At 38.0% G+C, this 21,164-nt stretch overlaps 2 protein-coding genes across 2 annotated transcripts; one reads left to right on the forward strand and one right to left on the reverse strand.

The window, feature by feature from the left end:
* The first annotated feature begins 256 nt into the window (after positions 1-256).
* Positions 257-8,809, forward strand: LOC116776890 (segment polarity protein dishevelled homolog DVL-3). Its single transcript, XM_032670180.2, has 9 exons — positions 257-1,235; positions 2,395-2,566; positions 2,980-3,156; positions 3,706-3,851; positions 4,199-4,356; positions 4,709-4,810; positions 4,960-5,042; positions 6,095-6,244; positions 6,718-8,809. Exons 1-8 carry the CDS (start codon positions 351-353, stop codon positions 6,241-6,243), a joined length of 1,872 nt encoding a protein of 623 aa, XP_032526071.1. The 5' UTR covers positions 257-350; the 3' UTR covers position 6,244; positions 6,718-8,809.
* A 1,172-nt stretch (positions 8,810-9,981) lies between these two features.
* On the reverse strand, positions 9,982-20,078 carry LOC116776829 (UDP-glucose 6-dehydrogenase). The gene is made up of 2 exons (XM_032670081.2): positions 18,450-20,078; positions 9,982-10,561 (listed from the first exon to the last, which is right to left on the reverse strand). The coding sequence occupies exon 1, from the start codon at positions 19,893-19,895 to the stop codon at positions 18,456-18,458; it is 1,440 nt and encodes a 479-aa protein (XP_032525972.2). The 5' UTR covers positions 19,896-20,078; the 3' UTR covers positions 9,982-10,561; positions 18,450-18,455.
* Between the last annotated feature and the right edge of the window lie 1,086 nt (positions 20,079-21,164).

The following is a 21,164-nucleotide window of genomic DNA, read 5'->3' on the forward strand; positions in this document are numbered from 1 at the left end:
AGTTTTAAAGGATACCTATAAAAATGTATTATCATACCTTTACGTTAACACATTCAATGGATAACAATTTTATAGTAAGATTTTTTAATTTCACTTTTTTTTGGAGTAGCATTAATATTCTTAATTACATATCAATTACCCTTTTATACATAGAGACACTAAAAGTGTAATTGATATAACAATACAACGTTTATATTCCAGGAATAGGAAAAACTGCATAATTTTATAAGTCGCCGGTGGCGCCGCGTAGAGTCATCGAACGGAATCATTTTAATAGCCATTTTTGTGATGGCGGATGATATTTATAGATCGTAAGGGTGTTGTTGATTTTTAATAATAAATGTTTTAAAATGGAGGAGACAAAAGTTATTTATTACATAGACGATGAGGAGACGCCGTACTTAGTGAAAATACCAATATCACCAGAGAAAGTGACACTCTTGGACTTTAAGAACCAATTGAATAGACCGAACTACAAGTTTTTTTTCAAATCTATGGACGATGATTTCGGTGTCGTTAAAGAGGAAATCGTCGATGATAACGCACATCTACCGTGTTTTAATGGTCGCGTTGTGTCTTGGTTAGTGTCGGCGGAGGGTTCCAACCCATCGGACGGAGCTTCGCAATGTACTGATAGCAATGCTGGTAAAGCTAAGCAAAACATACATGGAGCACCAACAGTTCCCATTACGAGGGACACGTGTACTGACACCGATAGCACTATCAGCTCTAGACCCGGTCACCGGTCGTCATGTGACAAATACAAGTATAGAGGCCTCAGAATTAATGGCCATTCCAAATACGGGAACCACGGGCTGGAATACGAAACAGCTTCAGTACTTAGCTCCGATCTGGACTCCACGAGTCTATTTGACAGCCAGTCGGAAATAACAACTACAACTGGCAGGCATACCAACGCGTCCGTGGACCGCGCGCTCACAGAATGCAGCAGTGTGTCTCATTTACAAGTGAGTTCTCGCAAACGGCCACAACGACGGCGCAAGCGACCCCAGGTCATGTCCAGAACATCTTCCTACTCCTCGATAACAGATTCCACTATGTCCATGCACATAATAACAGTGACCCTGAACATGGACACAGTCAACTTCCTCGGCATATCCATAGTGGGGCAGTCGAATAAGGGTGGTGATGGTGGCATCTATGTGGGGAGCATAATGAAAGGTGGAGCTGTGGCTTTGGACGGCAGGATTGAGCCAGGAGATATGATACTACAGGTAGGTCAAGTGGAGTTGTTAAATAACTTACAATAACAAGAAACTTGTCAGGCTTAATGAGATGAGTGTAGTCTTTAAATGATTCATAAGAGGTGACCAGATATATATGATTATTCTTAAAATTAAAGTGATATTGAGCTGAATAAAGTTAAACGAGATTCGAACCTGCTTCCCGGAATACCATATCCCAGTTGCTTTTCTGACTTAACGCATTGTCTTAATAATATTCGGAGAGTAAATTTTAAATAAGAACCGTAGTGACGGTAACATTCCATTGCTCTTCAAACTGTCTCAAATCAAAAACGGAATAGATAAAATGTCAGTTTAAAAGCTTTCCTTTCTTTAAATATAGATAACAAAAGACAGAGTCCATGTTTAATGAAAATAATATTATATCGGAGTATTTTTACTAACTTTTTCTGTAAATACTATAAGTCTTTTAAACATCCTAGTAGATTTGTTGATGAGATGCTTGATTAGTACACCAAATGGTATGAATGCAACTCCCAGGAGCTGCGTCTAGTGCAAAGCGTTACCTCCACATAGACAGAACATAGGGGATACATCAAAAATACAGGGTGTTTATATGTTATACATGATGCTCTACATGTACAATAAATTAAAGAAGGAATTGGTTATTGGTCTAATATACAGGGTGTTACGCATGACACTAAATATACCTATCTTAATTAATTAATTGTCTTTACTACCTTAATACAATCAGATTATTACGTAGAGTAATTTAATAACTTATTTAGGTATTTTAATTTGATGGAATAACTTAGTTTAGGCCAGAATGATGTCTTTTGTTGCCTCAGACCATAATATAATAAACACAATGTGAGGATGTATATATGTTTGTTTGTCGTTTATACAAAAACTAGTTAATAAATTTTTAATCAAACTCTACAGTGATGTAGCTTGGCCGTCTGAATAAGACATAGACTATAATTTTTATCTCATATCCGTGTACATGTCTTGGGAACAAGTCGCTGCACTGGTGCAGTGTGTGGAGGCTGTGCTGAAGATTATTCACGTGTATATTGTTCTTAAATATTCCTCTCTGTTCCGAATTTCGGTTAACTCTGATGAAGTCGTAAAACTGGTAAATCCGGTTTACAGAACTGGGAATCATCCAATATTTGTGACAAAATTCCAGGTGAACGATGTGAACTTTGAAGACATGACCAACGATGAAGCTGTGAGAGTTCTCCGGGAAGTGGTCCAGAAGCCTGGGCCCATCAAGCTGGTGGTAGCCAAGTGCTGGGACCCAAACCCCAAGGGCTACTTCACAATACCTCGGACAGAACCCGTCCGACCAATAGATCCAGGTGATCGTACATACATGTCTTTAAAAATATTCCCAAAACATGTCCAATGCATTATATATGTCTTTAAATGAAATAAAATGTATTAAATGTAATCTCTATTTAAATGTACTTACATTTTACATGAAATATATGACACACTCAATGAATTTATTGAACGACTGCAAATGTGTTAACTTTGTAGTAAACAGCTTACTTAAGGGAAGATGAGTGCTGGACTATTGACGAGTGATTAATAATATGGGAGTTCAAGAACCTTTTTACAGAATCCTAGTAATCAAAACATACAGAAGTATATCATTCTTATAGTTATTTGCGCGTCTTGATGACTTGGGTGTGACAGACCCAACCTGACACGCAATGCTGTTAGTTATATACAAAATTGTTACTAAACTCAATCTTAATAATATTTCCAGGTGCGTGGGTCGCTCACACCCAGGCCTTGCGCGAGGCGTATCCACCTCCTCCGCTGTCATCGGTCCCGGCGTCCCTGCCGGAGCGGGCTTCGGACGCGGGGTCGCTAGCGGAGCCCCAGTTGTCCGTCGGGATGGATATGGCGCTCGTGGTCCGAGCCATGCTGAGGCCAGAATCTGGTGAGTTACTGTGACCATGAAGAAGCACCGCTCACCCTCAAGGTTTATGACGAGAGTGGTGTGTCGGGATGTGTCGGTATCAGTCGGTAAGCTCCTAAAGCGGAGCGCTGTCATCGGCTCAGGTCGTTCATCCTCGGAGATGATCTCGGCTGTCGGATGTCCCATCGAGACGATGTTTTCATGTTCCATAGTCAAGTTATGCGAGTGGATTTCATCCAAAGTCTATATCGGACCACAAACCTCAATCTTCTTGCCGGAAACGGAACCCATGTCCAAAAATCAGCTCAGATCGTATCACTCAACTTCCGCCGGGGCCTTTTTTTTTAAGAAACGCGAAGGTTCATCTCCTGGTGGATTTTCATTTCAACATACTCCCCGTCTCCTGAACACATCTTCATCCAGCCGTCAGCGTAACATGCACCGTACAAACATTTACCATACACGAGTATACAAACTAACTTATACAATATATTTTTTCAGACAGACATTATACAAATTATTCCTCTTAAAAAAAGTCAGAATCTTCTAATATCCTCAATGCGTCCGAAGGTCTGGAGATCAGGGATCGTATGTGGCTCAAGATAACCATCCCCAACGCGTTCATCGGGGCCGACGTGGTCGACTGGATCCTGCAGCACGTGGCCGGCATAGTGGACAGGAGGGACGCCAGGAAGTACGCCTCGCACATGCTCAAGGTACCGGCGACCAGACACGGAACAGCAATGACGTATACTGATCACGAGTGCTCGCCCGCGACTTCGCCCGCGGTAGTTTCCGAATGAGAAATGTACAGCTGAGCGGGCGGACTCTGCTCCTCCTTACAGACGGTAGATGAGAAGATTCTGGATTTGATCAAGTTATTCTTTTTCTTTTACAATCGGATGAAAAGTATCCTGTCCTTTCCCCTGGTCTCAGCTGGCTTTCCGCCAATATTCAGTCAAACCCATACAGCCGTTCTTGGGCTATAAGTAGTGCAACGGACAGGACTCCTTTATATATATAATCTGTGGAGCATTAACATACAAGCTGTTGATGGTTCCAGGCTGGCTTCATCCGTCACACTGTGAATAAGATCACGTTCTCCGAGCAGTGTTACTACGTGGCTGGAGAGCTCTGTGCTGATATGGCCGCCCTCAGGATACGCAGCGCCGACCAGGACAGCCTGGCCTCCGATACACTAGCGCCTCTACCGAATCCCAAGTGAGTTATTATACTATAGTAGGAAATTACTATAAGGGCTTCCATCCGTTACATCTAAAGGGAGTTGTACACTGAATTATTTAGGTAAAAAACCGGCAAAATGAACGCAAACAGACATATATATATATAATATATATATATATATATAAAGTTATGTGTCAGTTTGTTCCTACAAATCACTGTAATGCCTTAACCAATATCTATGAACCTTTGCCCAGTACATTATATATTAAAGAGTAGCTCATTTTACAGTATTTTCATATGCATATTATTCATATTTATAATGACATTAGTAACCGTCACTCCGCGCGAGCGAAGTCGCAGGCTGACCTAGTCGTGTTTTGTGTTCCAGCATAATGGGTCCGGGCTACATGCCTTACGCTGGCTCCTACGGCTACCAGCCCATACCCTTCAAGTACAGCTCGTGCCTCACCAGCGAGCACACGGTGTACGGGTGAGTGTCACCCGCCGTCTGATACCCCCCGGACATCACACCCATGCTGATACTAATATGGCTTTATATAAAAAAATCTATGTTTTCTTCCCTAATGGCCAATTATTTATCTTACTATCTTTGTATATATATGATTTATTAAATTACAGATACAATCGCGAGGAGAGCGTGTTATCTGGGAGCGGCGGCTCCAGCGCGGGCTCCGACCACCTCACTACCAAGGAACCCCCGGGTCAGTCGCAAGGAAACCTCGTCATGCATAACTCAATCACACGCTAACCAAACCCTTATCACCAGTTGACATTGTCAAACTGCATACTGATAGTCTGCAGTGTTCAATATATGTCGACAGTTTGAAGATCTATGAGTGTACTTCAAACTGTTTGTGTGTAGTGATAGGTTACAGTGAAAGAAATTTATAGTTTGTATATATATAAAGTAAAATATCTTAAATTAGAGTAATTTGTATGGATTCTACAAAAATATAAAGTAGTTGTGAAGGAACCTTCATATATACAATTTTTAACATTATATATGTGGGAGTAGGAAGCACTTGTCCGTTTTAAAAAGAGTGACGTCAGCATAAGTGACGTCACCAATGACTTTATTCTTGACTGTCGTAAGGATCTGAGACTCTTGAGGGTTATCTGGTAGACGGTCTGACGAGCCTCATGCTTCTAGGGTCCGTACCCTGCAAGTGCTGGAGCGAGGCTATCAGTGATCTGTACTCTCGCTTCTATTTATACCAACGCTGGTTACGCGGCTGACAGCTGATAATTTCAACTACCCTCGATTATTAGTTATTCAAATAATAAGAATTGCGCCGATATGTACTATAGAGCTAAGGTTTGGTTAGCAATGTAAACACAGATGTCCCCTTCATTATAGTCGCTGCTAACATCGCTTATAGCACTGACTGGACACCGCCGGTCCGGTCACTAGGACCTTCCGACACGTGCCCCTTGATAGTCCTACTTGCTTACGACTATTGACAGTGGGAGGGTTCTAGTACACGGCCGACTAGTTCGCCCACTCGCCACGAGATGGCGCTGCCGCTGAACGTCGAGAAGGTTCTACAATATCCGCTAAGCCGATGTTCAAGCCGGCGCGGCAATACTGTGTAATGTGTCACACTAAGCTACAGCCTCTTATAATGAACTGGCCTCACTATCCTTAGTGCTATGTAACCAACATATCACCATTATTTTTATATTAACTAATAAATGTGACTAGAGAGAAAAAATTGACCTGTAATGTTGTTTATATTATTATTATTATTTCCAGGTCCTAACCGCGAGAACGAGGTGAAGTCTACCTCCAGCGGTTCAGGTGCCAGTGCTGCGGCGGAGGGCGGGGGCGGAGGCACCAGGAGGTCACACTCACACTCCAGCGGCTCGGAGAGAGCCAACGACAGGCCCGTGCTCTTCCTGTAGTGTGAGTGTACCAACACTCACAGTCACACGGACACTACCCTTAGTACAAGTCACCCTCACTGCACACGGAGTAGTCACTGCTGCCTCTCTGTGTGGAGTGTGTGGACGGACGCTTGAGGTACCACAGACAGACAGACCGACGACGATAAGAGCAGGATCGGTGCGCTCAGGCTACAACTGCTGGGCCGGTTATGATGAAGCTCTCCGATAATGCAGATCACACGTCGGAGTGATGGCTGATACAGATGAGGATTTATTAGTATATTGTGTTCAGTTCTCTGAAGGAATGACACTAGAGTGGCTTAGTGTGAAGACGGGAGGCGCTGGGAGATGATCACTATATATTGATGTTCCGGACATTAACTAGTGTTGCAATAACACAAAATTATAATCACCTGAAAATAAAAGTGTAGCTTTAAAATGATTTCTGACCTTCCTTTGTTACTATATTAATCTTGTGTTTAATATTTCCAGATGACAACACCGATGTCTGCCAAAACTTAGGATTATACGAACTTATTTAATAACTATACAGTATGAGGTATCTATACGAAGAAGTCACTGCCACCGAGCTCAGAGGCTGGCTCACATTCACGTCACTATGGAGATACAGCAGTCGAGTGCACTGGAAACAGTATTAGCCCTTGTTTAATACGGTTTTTGTTTTACCGGTTCTTGTTTCGGTTTGTGATTAAATGTTGTGCCATTTTATTTATTACCGTTTTTCAGCATGGCCGGCTGGCGTGAGACCGGTTTATATAGATGTAGCGTATTAGAGATATCGTTTGGTAACCGTTAGCTACTAGAAAATATAAAATCCTAGGTTCATAGCCTTTCATACTAGCCGGCTGTATGAAAAACATCTAAAGCCGTCAAACGAGATTAAACCTCAAAAAAAAAAAAGATGAAAGTTTCGGAAATAAATCTATGAAATACGGATTTTGAGTTGAATCTATAACTCGCGTCATCCTCCGCAGCCTGTACTTTGACGTAGAATTTGGCGCCAAAACATGTCGGCGTTATTTTTATTTCATTCTATAATAAATGTAACTCCAATTATTAGTTCGTAACAACGACGCCATATTTAGTGTATATTATAATGTATGTTTAATATATGTGAATATTATTTAAAATATAATAAGCAAGTAAGCTAGGTAGGTGCTGTAGGTGTAGCGGGAAAGGTTTCGGGAGCGGTCTGACGACGACACACGTGTAAGGTGTATCAAATCAAGTTATTTATTTAATAGAGAGTTCGCAGAAATGTTATGAAGTGCTAATGAGGCATGGGCGAGCGTTTCCTATGGATTTATTAAGAATATCGTCCTTGAATTAAAAATCACTAAAACCTACTTCGTGATCTCGATGTGACGTAAGTGACGTTTACCAAAAAAGTTAAAATCACTGTCGAAATTACCGATTATATTAACTAACGTTGTAGATTTGATCGTAGATGTGTGTCGTCTCAAAGCGTTTCCTACACTCGAGTCGGATACGGACGCTATATATATATATATTTTAAGAAAAACTGATCACGTAATAATTAATTTGGAGGTCAATGACACTGTCGTCACCGAATTTAATAAAATTGGGACTAAAAGGTTAAATATGTTAGAATATTTAGTGTGGGACTCCGCGAGGAGCTCACTTTAAACACGTCTGTATACGTAGACCGTGGGATTGCTGATTCAGTGAGGGTAACACTAGCTTAGATGTAAGGTAAGTAGGTATTTGACGATGAGACGTCACGATCAACCCGCTGGCGAGTCTTAGTGTGTTTAGATCCTAAACAAAATATATTTGGCGTATTTCCTTTATTAATATTAGTTGTAAACATATCATGCTTATGACGGTCCCCGGATTGTCGTAGTTTGTTTTATTTAGATGAATATATCCAAGACATTTTCGCGCCTTTTTTTTTATTATTTTGACGTTTGCGTTGACGGTCAGTTTTGACATTCGGTCGCGACCATGGAGGTCAGAGAATTGAGGTTTTATTTATGAAGATGGAATGATTTTTGAAAAATAAAATTTTGAGTTCGTATGTGATCAATGATTTTTAACTGGATGCATGTGGCTGTAGCACGTTCTGTTCGCTATAAGGGTGTATTTGAAACGCATCAGTCCCTCGCGGCCGCGATGTTGAAGGGATGTGACGTCACTACGTATGTATGTTTATACAACATCTATGTTATTAATTTTCCAAAAAAATGAATCTAGTCCCCTCGAACCGCTGCCTCCTCTTCGCCCCTCCGCCGTGACAAGGAATGAGGATTTATATTTTTTTATATTTTGTATAATTAAGAATATATTTTATAGATCGGTTTATTGAACTGTAAATACCGTGATTTTATTTTATAATACTCATCTTACATTTCTAAAGCATTTAAATTATTTTGTAAGACGCCGTTTCTTCGGTATCGGAGACGCCATCGGTGTGATAGCGCCAGCCTAGTACGTTTTAAGAATTATTTTATATTCTATTCTGTATATTAATTGTTATTATTTTTATTATTTCGACGGGCGATGATTAAAATGTGTAATTTTAATAAACAAATAGACATTTGTAGTTTTATTGTTTCATTTAAAATGTTCGATCTAAACTTTTGAAGCGGGACCTTGTTTAATGCTGGCCGTTTTAATGTAGCGCTTATGGCAACATTGGACACGACTAAGGGCGCATTTTCATTGGTCGATAAGGCCCGCATTCGGGGTGCGGGAGATTTCTGTAACGCATGCCATAGGGCCCGCAAAGAGTTTATCGTTTTCACTGGTCGTCAGAGCCCGCATACGGGGTGCGGGTGATTTCTATAACGCATGCGATAAGGCCCGCATGCGGGGAGCCATTTTCACTGGTCGTTAGAGCCCGCATTTGAAGTGCGAGAGAATTAGGTACCTACAGTTTGGCAGTGGGTTTTGAGATAAGCAGACGTACTCGCCATGGATCAACAATTATTGCTTTGTTAATAAATATATATAAACAGCGTTAATAATATAAATAATGCGCGTAGTATTGATGACGTCTAATAAATGACTGAACCGAGGCGAGTCACCGCATGCTTTGTATCGACCGAGTTATCGACTGACTAGTTTCATTGGTCGTTATCCCGAATGCGGATATCACCCGCACACGTTTAATCGACCGAGTTATCGACCAGTGGATTTCATTGGTTGTTAGTTCGCATGCGGGTACTCCCCGCAATCGGGCTAACTACCGACTTATCGACCAATGAAAATGCGCCTTAAGGGCGAAAATATGTAAATAGCCATTTACAAAACTAACGAGTGAATGTTATTTAAATTAAGATGACTTATTCTTAATAAATAGACATTTTCATATACGTACAGAATTAGAACATTTACGTTTAATTTTCAAAGCAAAAGATAATATATTTTATTCAAGTCCACGCAGTCTCACAGAAACTGAAGCTCCGCAGTGAGTGTTCGCGTTGTGATAATGTTTTCATTATCTAAGTGTCAGCTGGACGGTTTGGATATATGTGATGATGGTCTCATGAGGCAAGGAAACACGAGAAATCTACACAACAGGACCGCTGATGAAAACAGGAAGGGGTAGAAATTGATCTTTAAGGGATCTTAAAACTTTATTAACATTACTTACAGGTCACAATGGACATTCCCTCTCGCTCTGTCTCTTTTCAACCTCCCCCCCCCCAACCGTTAAACGTTAAACGCAACCTTGGCAGTCGCGCCAGCACCACATCAAAATGAAACATAAACTCATTTACAAACGTCATTTATTCCGTCAGATACAGTAAATGCAAATAAAAAATAATACTTCAAGTAAATAATTCTTATTAGATAATAAAAAAAATATAGAAAATGATCACATTTAAGATACGAAACACATAACACGTGACAGTTAAGTTTGTGACAGAAATGTTCGACCAGCCTTTATAAGGCGAGCTCTTGTTAGTGGCAACACTGACGACACGACAAACGCGTAGTGTGCAGTGTGACTACAAACTCGGGGTAAGCGCTCCGAGTGTTATTGCTCACATATTTTTTTTACATTTAAAATAAAAATAATCTCAAATAATTCGATTCGTTTCCTATAAAAACCGGTCAAGCGTTTAAAATAAAATAAAAACTACATCATTTATAAAAAAAAATAAAGACTGAAAGGAAAATTTTAATAACATATTGAAGGTAATCGTCATTTTTGTCGCTCGCAGTCGATGCGAAAGTAAAAAAAATATATATGTTGTTACGATCACCGAACTTGATTATTATTATCTTACTTTATATTTAAATACACTTCTTCTTGTTGGCCGCCGTATAGCTGTCGCTGGTTGTTTACCTGAACAAAGAAAACATTATATTACACAAACATATTATTTACGATTCCATACAAATAACAATAATATTGAGTACAGATGAGTATTAACGAAACAGTTTAATGGTCGTGACTAAATAAGACTTTCAAATACAATAATTACTTTGTAATTTGTAATGTAATTTCTGACAAAAATCTTAAAATATGTAATAATTCTTTATAAGATAAGAGATTTTCTAAAATGAGTAAAAAGGTTGATAGGTTAATTATAGCTGTGTTTTGTGGGTAGTTGTGGACTGTCCCGGGGATTCCCGCACAGCTCTCCGACTACCCTCTTTAGTCGCATGAAGCTGGTAGGTTATAAATAACCCTTATAAACGTAAAAAACACTTGATACGTTAATACTTAACGTTGTTACTATAACTTGAGATGGTATACGATAAGAAAACTAGACTTTCTCTGTTAAGTCAAAACACACTTGTGGTAGGGGTCCTGAGAAGATGTCGTCTGATCTTTCCACATCAGATCATGACAGATTTATCAAAATTTGTTCTCATATAACGATGGGAGCGCAGCGAGGTTAAACAACAACAACAAACGACATAACACTTTAATCGGAGGTCGATTAAAAGCCTAACTCTGAACACAATATATTAAGACTAATTAACGTAATTTTTTCGTCATCATTGAGAGACATTTAAATAATTCCAATTAGCGTTGAAATAAAACCGTTTTTTTTTTAATTTAACGATCTGTGTTATCTGTGACCGCTATCAGCATCAGCATTCCCAGCGTTAATGTTATCAGCACGCAGTACGTGCGTACATTAATCCTGTTTTAGACTGTTTAATATCTGATAAATTAATTAATACGAGATATAAAACGTTTGTTTTTTTTTCAGTTTCCGTCATTTTAGGTCTGAGTTTCTAGACCAATAACAAGGGACTTGAAATACTTCTTTCATTGTGTAGTCTATAAAGGTAAATAATTAACAAAAATATAATCACACAGTCTTTGAACAGTCAAAGTTTGCTTTGAGACCAAAATGGAGCGCTTATATTTTTTGTTTTTGGAAAAAAACTTTAGTTTCACATTATGACATTTGAGACTTTCGCGAGTTTTATTCATTTAAACGATACTAATGTTTTTCGGACATACTACGCGATACCGCGATCACGCTCGATGAAAAGTAACCGAAACGTCGGGAGTGTGTAGTTTTTAAAATAATAAAATACGCATAGTGTTACCGGAATATATTACATTCGTTTAGTTTCACATTCTTCGGAGAATTTAATGTATGAAATGAGAATGATTTGTTACAAAATTGATTACACGATGTCATTGAAGTTTAGTTTTTTGTACGTTTCTAATGATGTGGAGAAAAAAACTATTACGGTTTTATAAAAAGGGCGAGAGAAGGAGAGAGAGAGAGAAAGAGAGGAGAAAATTTAAATAGATACTAATTGCCTGGAGTAAACATAAAATTAATTTATAACCAAAATAATTATTTCAACAAAGTGACATTACTTCTAGGTTAGTAGTTAAAATATATGTGTTATATTTACGACGGCCGCGCCTTAACGACCAAGTCACAGGCGCCAGCGTGACACGACCCGCCACCTCCTATACACTAACAGTCAGACGTGATGCACGCTAAGGCCACGTCAGGAATTAATTATCTCGCAAAGCATGACCGATAGCATCTCAATGTACAGGGTTTTTAAGTGACCTGAGTCATACTAGCTTCATATTGTAAGTCACAGAGAGCCTTTACATAAAAAAATCTATGATTATCTAATTATGAATGTCTAACGAGGATCCCGCTGATATTTTTAAAAAGTATTGCTTTGAGGTTTCTGTACGTGGTCCGAGCATTTGTCTTTGTACACTCTGGTTGAAGTTTTCACTACTTTAGAAAAACTTTTGTGACCCCATCGTAAGCTGAATGACAGCGTTTTACCTGTCTGACCAAACACAGGTTCTTCAGTACTCATCATCATTCTTATTGCGAACGCTACAAAGGTCAACACTTCTCATCATAAAGACGATATGTCTGTGCCTGCGTGCGTCAGACAGCGTTGTGTTCCGTCCAAACTTTTAATTGCAAAGAACGATGAAGTCATGTTCCGTATATTGAAGATGAATTACGAGGTTTGCTTAAACTAAGCTTCGTAGCGGGTCTTTACGTTTCGCGATGAGATTTCTTTGCTACATAGGGTCCCGAACAGCATGAATAGTCCTTACAGTTTTCAGCAGCAGATCTTCTCTGGTCCTCGACAGACTGTTGTTGTATTTGTCGAGAGTGCGGTCTACAAAGCTCTTGAAGCACCTGAATTGTGCTCTACACCCGCTTTGTGGAGCACGATCTTTGCCATTCCATTCTCTTAAGCACTACATTAAATTTTTTAATCTTAAATAAGTTTTTGAGATAATATAGGTGTTCAAAATCGGTAAGCAATTCAAATGTAAAAGTTATCTTGTAAAAATATAACACGCTTGGACCTCTCGCATACATAGCGTGCAGAGGACTTCGTTCATTATTTAGTTGTAAGTGTAGTGACGTGCGTCTTATAGTAAGTATGATAACATATTTGTTCCAAATAACTACTTCTATTAAGGAGATCTAAGACTGGCGAGTATTCAGTTAAATAAAACTAATATTATCGGATTACTATGCGTCTCATATGGTCTGTATGGGGCACGGTCGCTTCAGAGTAACCGACACTTCGCGTCGGTAGTATGTGGTTAAAAAATAATAAAAAAAACGCGTAGTAAGACCCAAAACTTGTAGTCTTATTTAAACACGTCTGTTCTCTATTTATCCTTGCAAAACGTTTTCGTCACCAAACTAAACTGAACGCCTCTCCTTTCACATGAACCACCTTTCCAAGTTTAATTCCAAGATCCCTAGCACCGGTTCTAACTAATTACTTTCAGTATAACCGTTAACAATACTCAGAACATTCTGTATCGAATTGTATATAAAAATATAGTTTCCTTCATAGATTTCGATAAAATAATGAAATGGGAATTCACTTTATCGTCGATTATACTAACAATAAGCGGTATTTAACAACGAGCTGTTTACGATAAGTGGACATAAAAAACATTTTATCGCTCGTAAAGAAACATGCAATAAAAAATCAACGCAATGTTGGTTTAACAAAAATCTTTTTTTATTGCACCAATATATGTATATACATATATACAAAAATAGTATCTTTAATGTCTGGTCTGTAGTTTTGTTCGTTACAACCGACTCGACCGATTTTGATGGCACTCTCGCTGGCAGATAGCTGATGAGGAGCGTTTGGAACTGATTTTATTAGTTTTCATTAATACAAATGATATAATCGTGACTATTCAATGCAAACAGAGCGGACGCAGCTGGTGACGATGAAATCTATGAGCCTGTGTCATAATGGTCAAGCCAGAGATGTAACTTGTTCATTAAATCTAATGAGATCTCATCGCCTAATTAACAGAGATCTCATATACATTAATTTCATTATAATTCGGTCACCCATCCAGCACGTCCGTCGAGGTTGCTTCACACGCTATACTCGTGGTATGATGAATTTTCATAACCGACGAGGTCACAGTGTGAGGTCAAACGTCCGAACTGTGACCCCGTTTGTTTTGCGCTAAATGTTTATAAATAGATTTACTAGTTGTTTACACACACTCACACACGCACATACACACATACATATATGTAACCAAAATGTCCATCTGTGATCATATATTTTTTTAATTTCCGATTATAACAAAAGTCGTCTATTAAAACACCATCCTCGTGTATATTTAGGATCAAAGACAGTCGCCGGCCGTTTGAAGTCAATCGATCAGATATATTTTTTAATATCGATGTTATCTGTGTCCGATGTTTATATTAGTTTGTTACATTGAAATACTTTTTATCTAAATTGTTATAGAGTGTAATCTGTGACATGTGTTAGTACGTTCTATCGACGCTATCTCGGGAAACATCGAGACGCGACGTTTCCTGTCACAAAACATTTTTAATAATGTTTTTTTGTTATTGAAATAATGTTATATTATACGTAAATAGACCCTCAATATAATAAATAAATAAATATATATATATAGTGATCATCTCCCAGCGCCTCCCGTCTTCACACTAAACCACTCTCCTGTCATTCCTTCAGAGAACTGAACACTATTTAATAATAAATCCTCATCTGTATCAAGCCATCACTCCGACGTGTGATCTGCATTATCGGAGAGCTTCATCATAACCGGCCCAGCAGTTGTAGCCTGAGTGCACCGATCCCGCTCTTATCATCGTCGGTCTGTCTGTCTGTGGTACCTCAAGCGTCCGTCCACACACTCCATACAGAGAGCCAGCAGTGACTACTCCGTGTGTAGTGAGGGTGACTTGTACTAAGGGTAGTGTCCGTGTGACTGTGCGTGTGGAAGTACATACAAACATACATTTCTGATGGTAAACTTTCAACTGTCCGTATTTATTCGATGCTAACGTATAGTACGTTTCGTCATAGATACCGCTAAAGGCTTTACGAATCAAATTATTTGCCTTTGTAATATTTGATTGCCAATAAACGCGACAATGGCGACCTTAACGACGCCATGTTTATATAATCACTGCTCACTATTCGTTGGGATCGAACCCGCACTCCTCGCGGCGGACGAGCGACTGGACAGCCGGCCGTGACTTGTGACATTACAGACTTTATTTGCATGACAAAAAAAAAATACGAATTAATTATAAGTTGGAAGGAATAAATTAAATTCAATATGTTTTATTCTACGTCGAAGACTAACTTCAGTTGATATTCCACAGATATCTGTTTGGTATTTTTACGGTATACAAGGATATATATTTAAAAAAATATTCTTTAACAAAGACATTGTATATATAATTTATAATAAAAATATATAAAATTATATAAAAACCGTGTCGAGTGATAAGGTGAAGTCGATGAGACACGCTCAGTGGACGCGAGGACGTTTGGTGTAAGGTTCACTACACACGGAGCGTTTTTTTAACCGCCCGCTCAGGTTTACCTACGAATTATTATTAAATTTCATATAATTCGCATTTAAAGTAAATTTTAATATTTATCTAATACTCTAATTAGGATCCTTATAGGACACGGTCTGCGGATTCGAGTACAACGTTGTTATTTCTTAAATTTTCAATTATTCCTTATATATATACAGTTATTAGACCGATGCTGACTGGACGTTTTTTCAGTCACCGTTTTACTTAACATCGTGGCGGCGTCCAGCGTGAACACGGGTTATACATCTCGCCTTGATCATCGTATCTCAATGACCTGATGATGTACCGGCTCGAGACGATCCACATCAGATATCTCTTGACGCAGAACATTTATGTCTTTAATGTTAATAAAGACTTTATTTCATGGACGGACTGATCGATTATAAAGTTAGTCTGTCTATCTGTTTGTTCCAGGTAATCCCTGAAACGAGTCCACCGATTCCGCTAAGACTTTCACTGGCAGATAGCTCATGTAACGACGAGTAACTTTGGATACTTTTCAAAAATATGTATATGTCATTTGAAATTTATATCGGACCATCTCTTAGGTCGGCTGTAACTCCAAAGACAATGAATACTGACGCCTCCAGACGTTCAACAGATTACAAAACTTATATCACGAGGATGCTTAACAAAAAGGAACTACAATGAAAAATCAGCTGTATTTTTTTCCCTCCGATTTCCGCTCTCATCTCATTGAGTCACGAACAACCTCATTCAGGAGGAAAAAACCCTCACGAAAATAAAACGCAAGTTCCGCGAGTGACTCGAGGCTTGTTCTACGAAATTTTAGATATATTATAATAAAAATGTACGAACATACCAATAATGATAAAGCATTAACCACCAACGTCTACTATTAGGACATAAAAACCATCTGAAACAACAGGCGGAGCCGGGGAACACGGACAGTGGTGAATATTTATATCACTTCAAATAAACAAACACACACGCGTTACACAACAAATATATTATTGTTATTAATAAAAAGATTCCAAAACGAAACGTTTCTTAATTTATAAACTATTATTAATTTACTTATAATAAATAAAATGTTGTGGTGATCGTTTGTAACGACACTCACAAACACACAGACACACATTCATATTAGATTTATATTCAAAACAAAATGGCGTGTTATAAATATTTCTATCAACCTCCAAGCAAACTATGCGACACGACTGAGCCGATTTCCGTGAAGCTTTACAGTTTTGTATATAAAAACTCGGGAATATATTATTACTGCTCTACAAACGTCTTCCAGAGTCCGCGACACACGTGTGACGCATGTGTCGGACAAAAAACTTTTTACAGCAATTATGACTGGCGTTTGAAATGTGATCCGACTTGAGAAATATATTAAACATATACATAAGTACATAAATTTAAATTGTAATCTAAGTTACGTCTCGCTAAAACTTATATATAAAAGATTTTTACGAAAAAATCACTTGAACTCCGATGGAATTACCATCAAAACGGGCTCAGCAATTTTTTATACATGTATTTATAAATCAACAAGAATTTAAGTAATAAATAAAAATATGTTAAAAATTACTATCAAGAATTCTAATGTCATGGACGAGAGTCTACTAATGAAGTGCTATAAAAAAATCTTTAATACATAAGGAAACAGACGCGGTATTAAAATGTGCACGAACGAAACGCTGCGGGACTGTGTCGGTTTTAATGACGTTCAAAACACATGTTGTCATCCACGAAGAGAAGGATGCGAGGCCTATATCATCGTTAACGTTTTTAATGAAACAAACAAACATACATACATCGGAATAAATTAATAATACATGGCTTATTCTAAAGATATTATATTACAAACGAATCATGTATGTATGTCTACGTGTTAAATGCTCTCTCAAGAAAACTACTGGACATATTCTGATGAAACTGTCTCAAACGTGTCTCACTCATAGTATGAAGTCACGTGACACAAACAAAACAATAATATAAAAAGACATATTAATATCTCTATGAAATATATTTTAATGGCCGCGCCGACGAAGTCTCGGGTAAAAACTAGTATTTTACATATATATTAAAATAAAGTGAGCGTCTATCTGACGCAAGACTACGTGAGCACGCTAACAAAAGTTAGCTCAATTAAAATAACTTGTCTATTGAGGTAATTGAACTTATTCATTATCTGTGGATGTCACAAGATGGCGGATGACAGCGCGCGTTTGGAGGGAGAATGTTGTTTGTAATGAGATAGAAAGCTGGAAAAATTGATGTTTCATGACACACAGAAGATCTGTATCCTTAATCCGAGTTAGAATCGTCATACTACAAACGTAGCGTTAGCAGTTTTTCAATCATAAATCTTGCCATTTTATAGTATAAAGGTAGGTTAGTAGGAAACTGCAGAAAATTTTAATAACACATTAGTGCAGCTTCTCAGACAATTAGCACTTTATATAAAAAAAAATTCAACTAATAAAAATTTATTAAGAAAACAATATATTTTTATAACTACGTACGTGTTTTAATTCACATACAAAAACTTTGGTATGCAACAAAAGCGAAAGGAGACGCGGATATTAACTAGTATTGAAATAATTTTTATATGAAAATAATATTCAAATATTCAATTAATCAGAGCGACTTGTGTAGAGATGTTTGGACGCCATTTTGTTTAGCATTTTATATATAAAAAAAAAAATCTATGCAACACAGTCAGAGTTAGACTAATTTATATGTATATATTATATATTATAATATCTTTAAATGCTAATTCAATGAAAATGTAACATTTACGCCACATGTTAAGTCGAAGTAATTAAGTTTGAACACAAAATGCTCCGGCTCATTGAGTTGTGAATGTTTCAAAGGGATATAAGATGAACTCACATGACATTACGGCATGGTCTGACTGCCTTGAGCCCGGATGCTGCTGGTCCTGGACAGCCTCTTGCCGATCGTCTGAACATGGAATCCCATGTTCAATAAGGCCTCGTGATCGAGGATCTTTCTTCCATCAAACACATAGGCCGGCTTCATCATTACTTCATATATTTTCTTATAATCTAAGGTTTTGAATTCATCCCACTCGGTGCAGAGCACGAGGGCATGAGCTCCAGCGACAGCTGAGTAAGCGGTTTCGTGTATTTGGATGTTCTTCCGAACAATCTCCGGCTCATTTGTGACCAGCGGATGAGATAGCTCATAGAAGATTTGTTCGTGTTCCACTTTAGGGTCATAAATGTGCAGTTTTGCCCCCTCATCCAATAACGTCTTACAAACATATATAGCTGGGGACTCTCTGGTGTCTCCGGTGTTCTTTTTGAATGAAAAGCCAAGTATAGCAATTTTCTTGTCGGCAACAGTGTTGAATAATGATTCAATCACTTTGCGGGTGAACCTTGTTTTCTGGTAATCGTTCAAGCTAACAACTTGCTGCCAGTAGGCGGCCACCTCCGGCAGATTTAAGCACTCGGATAGATAAATTAAATTGAGGATATCCTTTTGGAAGCAACTACCTCCAAAGCCTATTGAGGCTTCGAGGAATTTTGGACCGATTCTTGAATCTCTACCGACTGCTCTGGCTACCTCAGAGACATCAGCTCCTGTAGCCTCACAGACGGCAGACAGTGAGTTAATACTGGATATCCTTTGAGCCAGAAATGCATTTGCAGCCAGCTTCGACAACTCTGAACTCCAAGTATTAGTTGTGAGTATGTTTTTGGCAGGAATCCAATGCTCGTAGACCCAACACAATTGCTGCACTGCTTTCTGGCCTTCAGGAGTGTCTTCTCCTCCTATTAGGACCCTTTCAGCTTCAACCAAGTCCACGATCGCTGTACCTTCAGCTAAGAACTCCGGGTTGGATAATATTTGATATTCGACGCCGGGTTTCGTGTTAGCGCGAAGAATCTTCATGATGATTTCTGCCGCTTTCACTGGCACCGTGCTCTTTTCTACTACTATTTTATTACTGGTCGCTATATCGGCTATCATGCGGGCTGCACCTTCTATATACTTCAGATCCGCAGCCCTACCTTTGCCGTTTCCGATCGTTTTAGTCGGTGTGTTCACTGAGATGAATATTAAATCAGCCTCCAAAATGCTCGATTCTATGTCCGTCGAGAAGAACAAGTTTCGTCCGCGACATTGCTTAACAACTTCGTCCAAACCGGGCTCATAAATAGGTAATTTATCGGAGTTCCATTGATTTATCCTCTCCAAGCTCTTGTCACACACGGTCACTTTAATATTAGGGCATTTGAGAGCAATAACACTGCACGTAGGTCCTCCGACGTAGCCAGCACCCAGACAGCAAATCTTTTCGATCACCATTATAAATACGCACTGGGTTATGTAAAATATGAATGACTTATGAATTAACAGAGGCTGCTAGCTCGACCGGAGCCTCTTGGCTAATAACGGTCCGAGCGGCTAAACAAGCATTTTATTATAGCGTGAAGCGTCCTCGTATGCAGCAATACATTCTCTCTGAAGTCAATGACATCTGAAGCTGCAGCAGGCCGAACTGTTAGATAGGGCTTGCGAGTCAAACATCTGTCCCGAAAGGACAGAACAATGTACCGATGACAGTAAGAAATGACATTTCTTAAAAATACTTAATTGTGTTTTAATTTTAATTATTTGCAATAAATATATAGAGTTTCAAAAACATAACATAATTAGAAATAAAAATAGATTTATTTACTTTCTGTTTCGCTATAAATAGGATAATGTATCTCTTGTAGTCAGATAAAAATAAATAAAATTTTAATATCTGTCTATATATTTTTGTAATATTAATATTTATGTCTGGTTGAGACTTATTGTATAAAGTGGTATAAAAGGTTTTAAGTATAATTTCAAAGTAATAATAGTAAACAATAAAAATTAATTTCTTTCGGAAATATTAACGAACTTATACAGATCTCAGATTTCTCCACTTCTAAAATACAATTAAATTTTATTTATATTAAAATCAAGTTACATGGAGTATTAAGAAAAATATAAAGTAATAAAGTACAAATAAATTATTTAACAAATATAATACCTGTGTACTTATTACGGAAGACTCCATTGTCAATCACTAGACTTAGTTCGCCGAAGTACGATACTTTCAGTTTTGACAGATGTTTAGAGTTTAGACTTTCGTTATTAACTCGTTAGTTTTATTGAGAATCTTTAAGTTCAATAAACTATTGCGAAATATAATATTAAAAACATTCTATTTACGTGTAATAATATTCTAACAAAGCATTTTATGTATGACGATTTTTGTGTGAAATTATCAAGTTTTGCAAGAATGATAGAGAAACACGAGTGTTTTATACATATCCTTTTTTTAAATTTTTAATTCCAAATTGTACGGGAATATTAATTAATATAATGTTGGTAGAAATGTTACTGTAACTGCAATGCCTAACTAAATTAGTTAATTTCTTTTGTTAATACTTTTTACGCATTTTCTTTCTATGTAAATGTTGGATATTTTACTTCGATACGTTATTGAATAAAATAATTGTCAATAAATGTCATTTACAAATAAACTGATTTCAAATATATTTTAATTTTAAGAAGAATTCGGATCATTGTTTTTTTTTTCAT

Source organism: Danaus plexippus (genome assembly GCF_018135715.1).
Source record: "Danaus plexippus chromosome 29 unlocalized genomic scaffold, MEX_DaPlex mxdp_36, whole genome shotgun sequence".
NCBI classification, from domain to species: Eukaryota; Metazoa; Arthropoda; class Insecta; order Lepidoptera; family Nymphalidae; genus Danaus; species Danaus plexippus.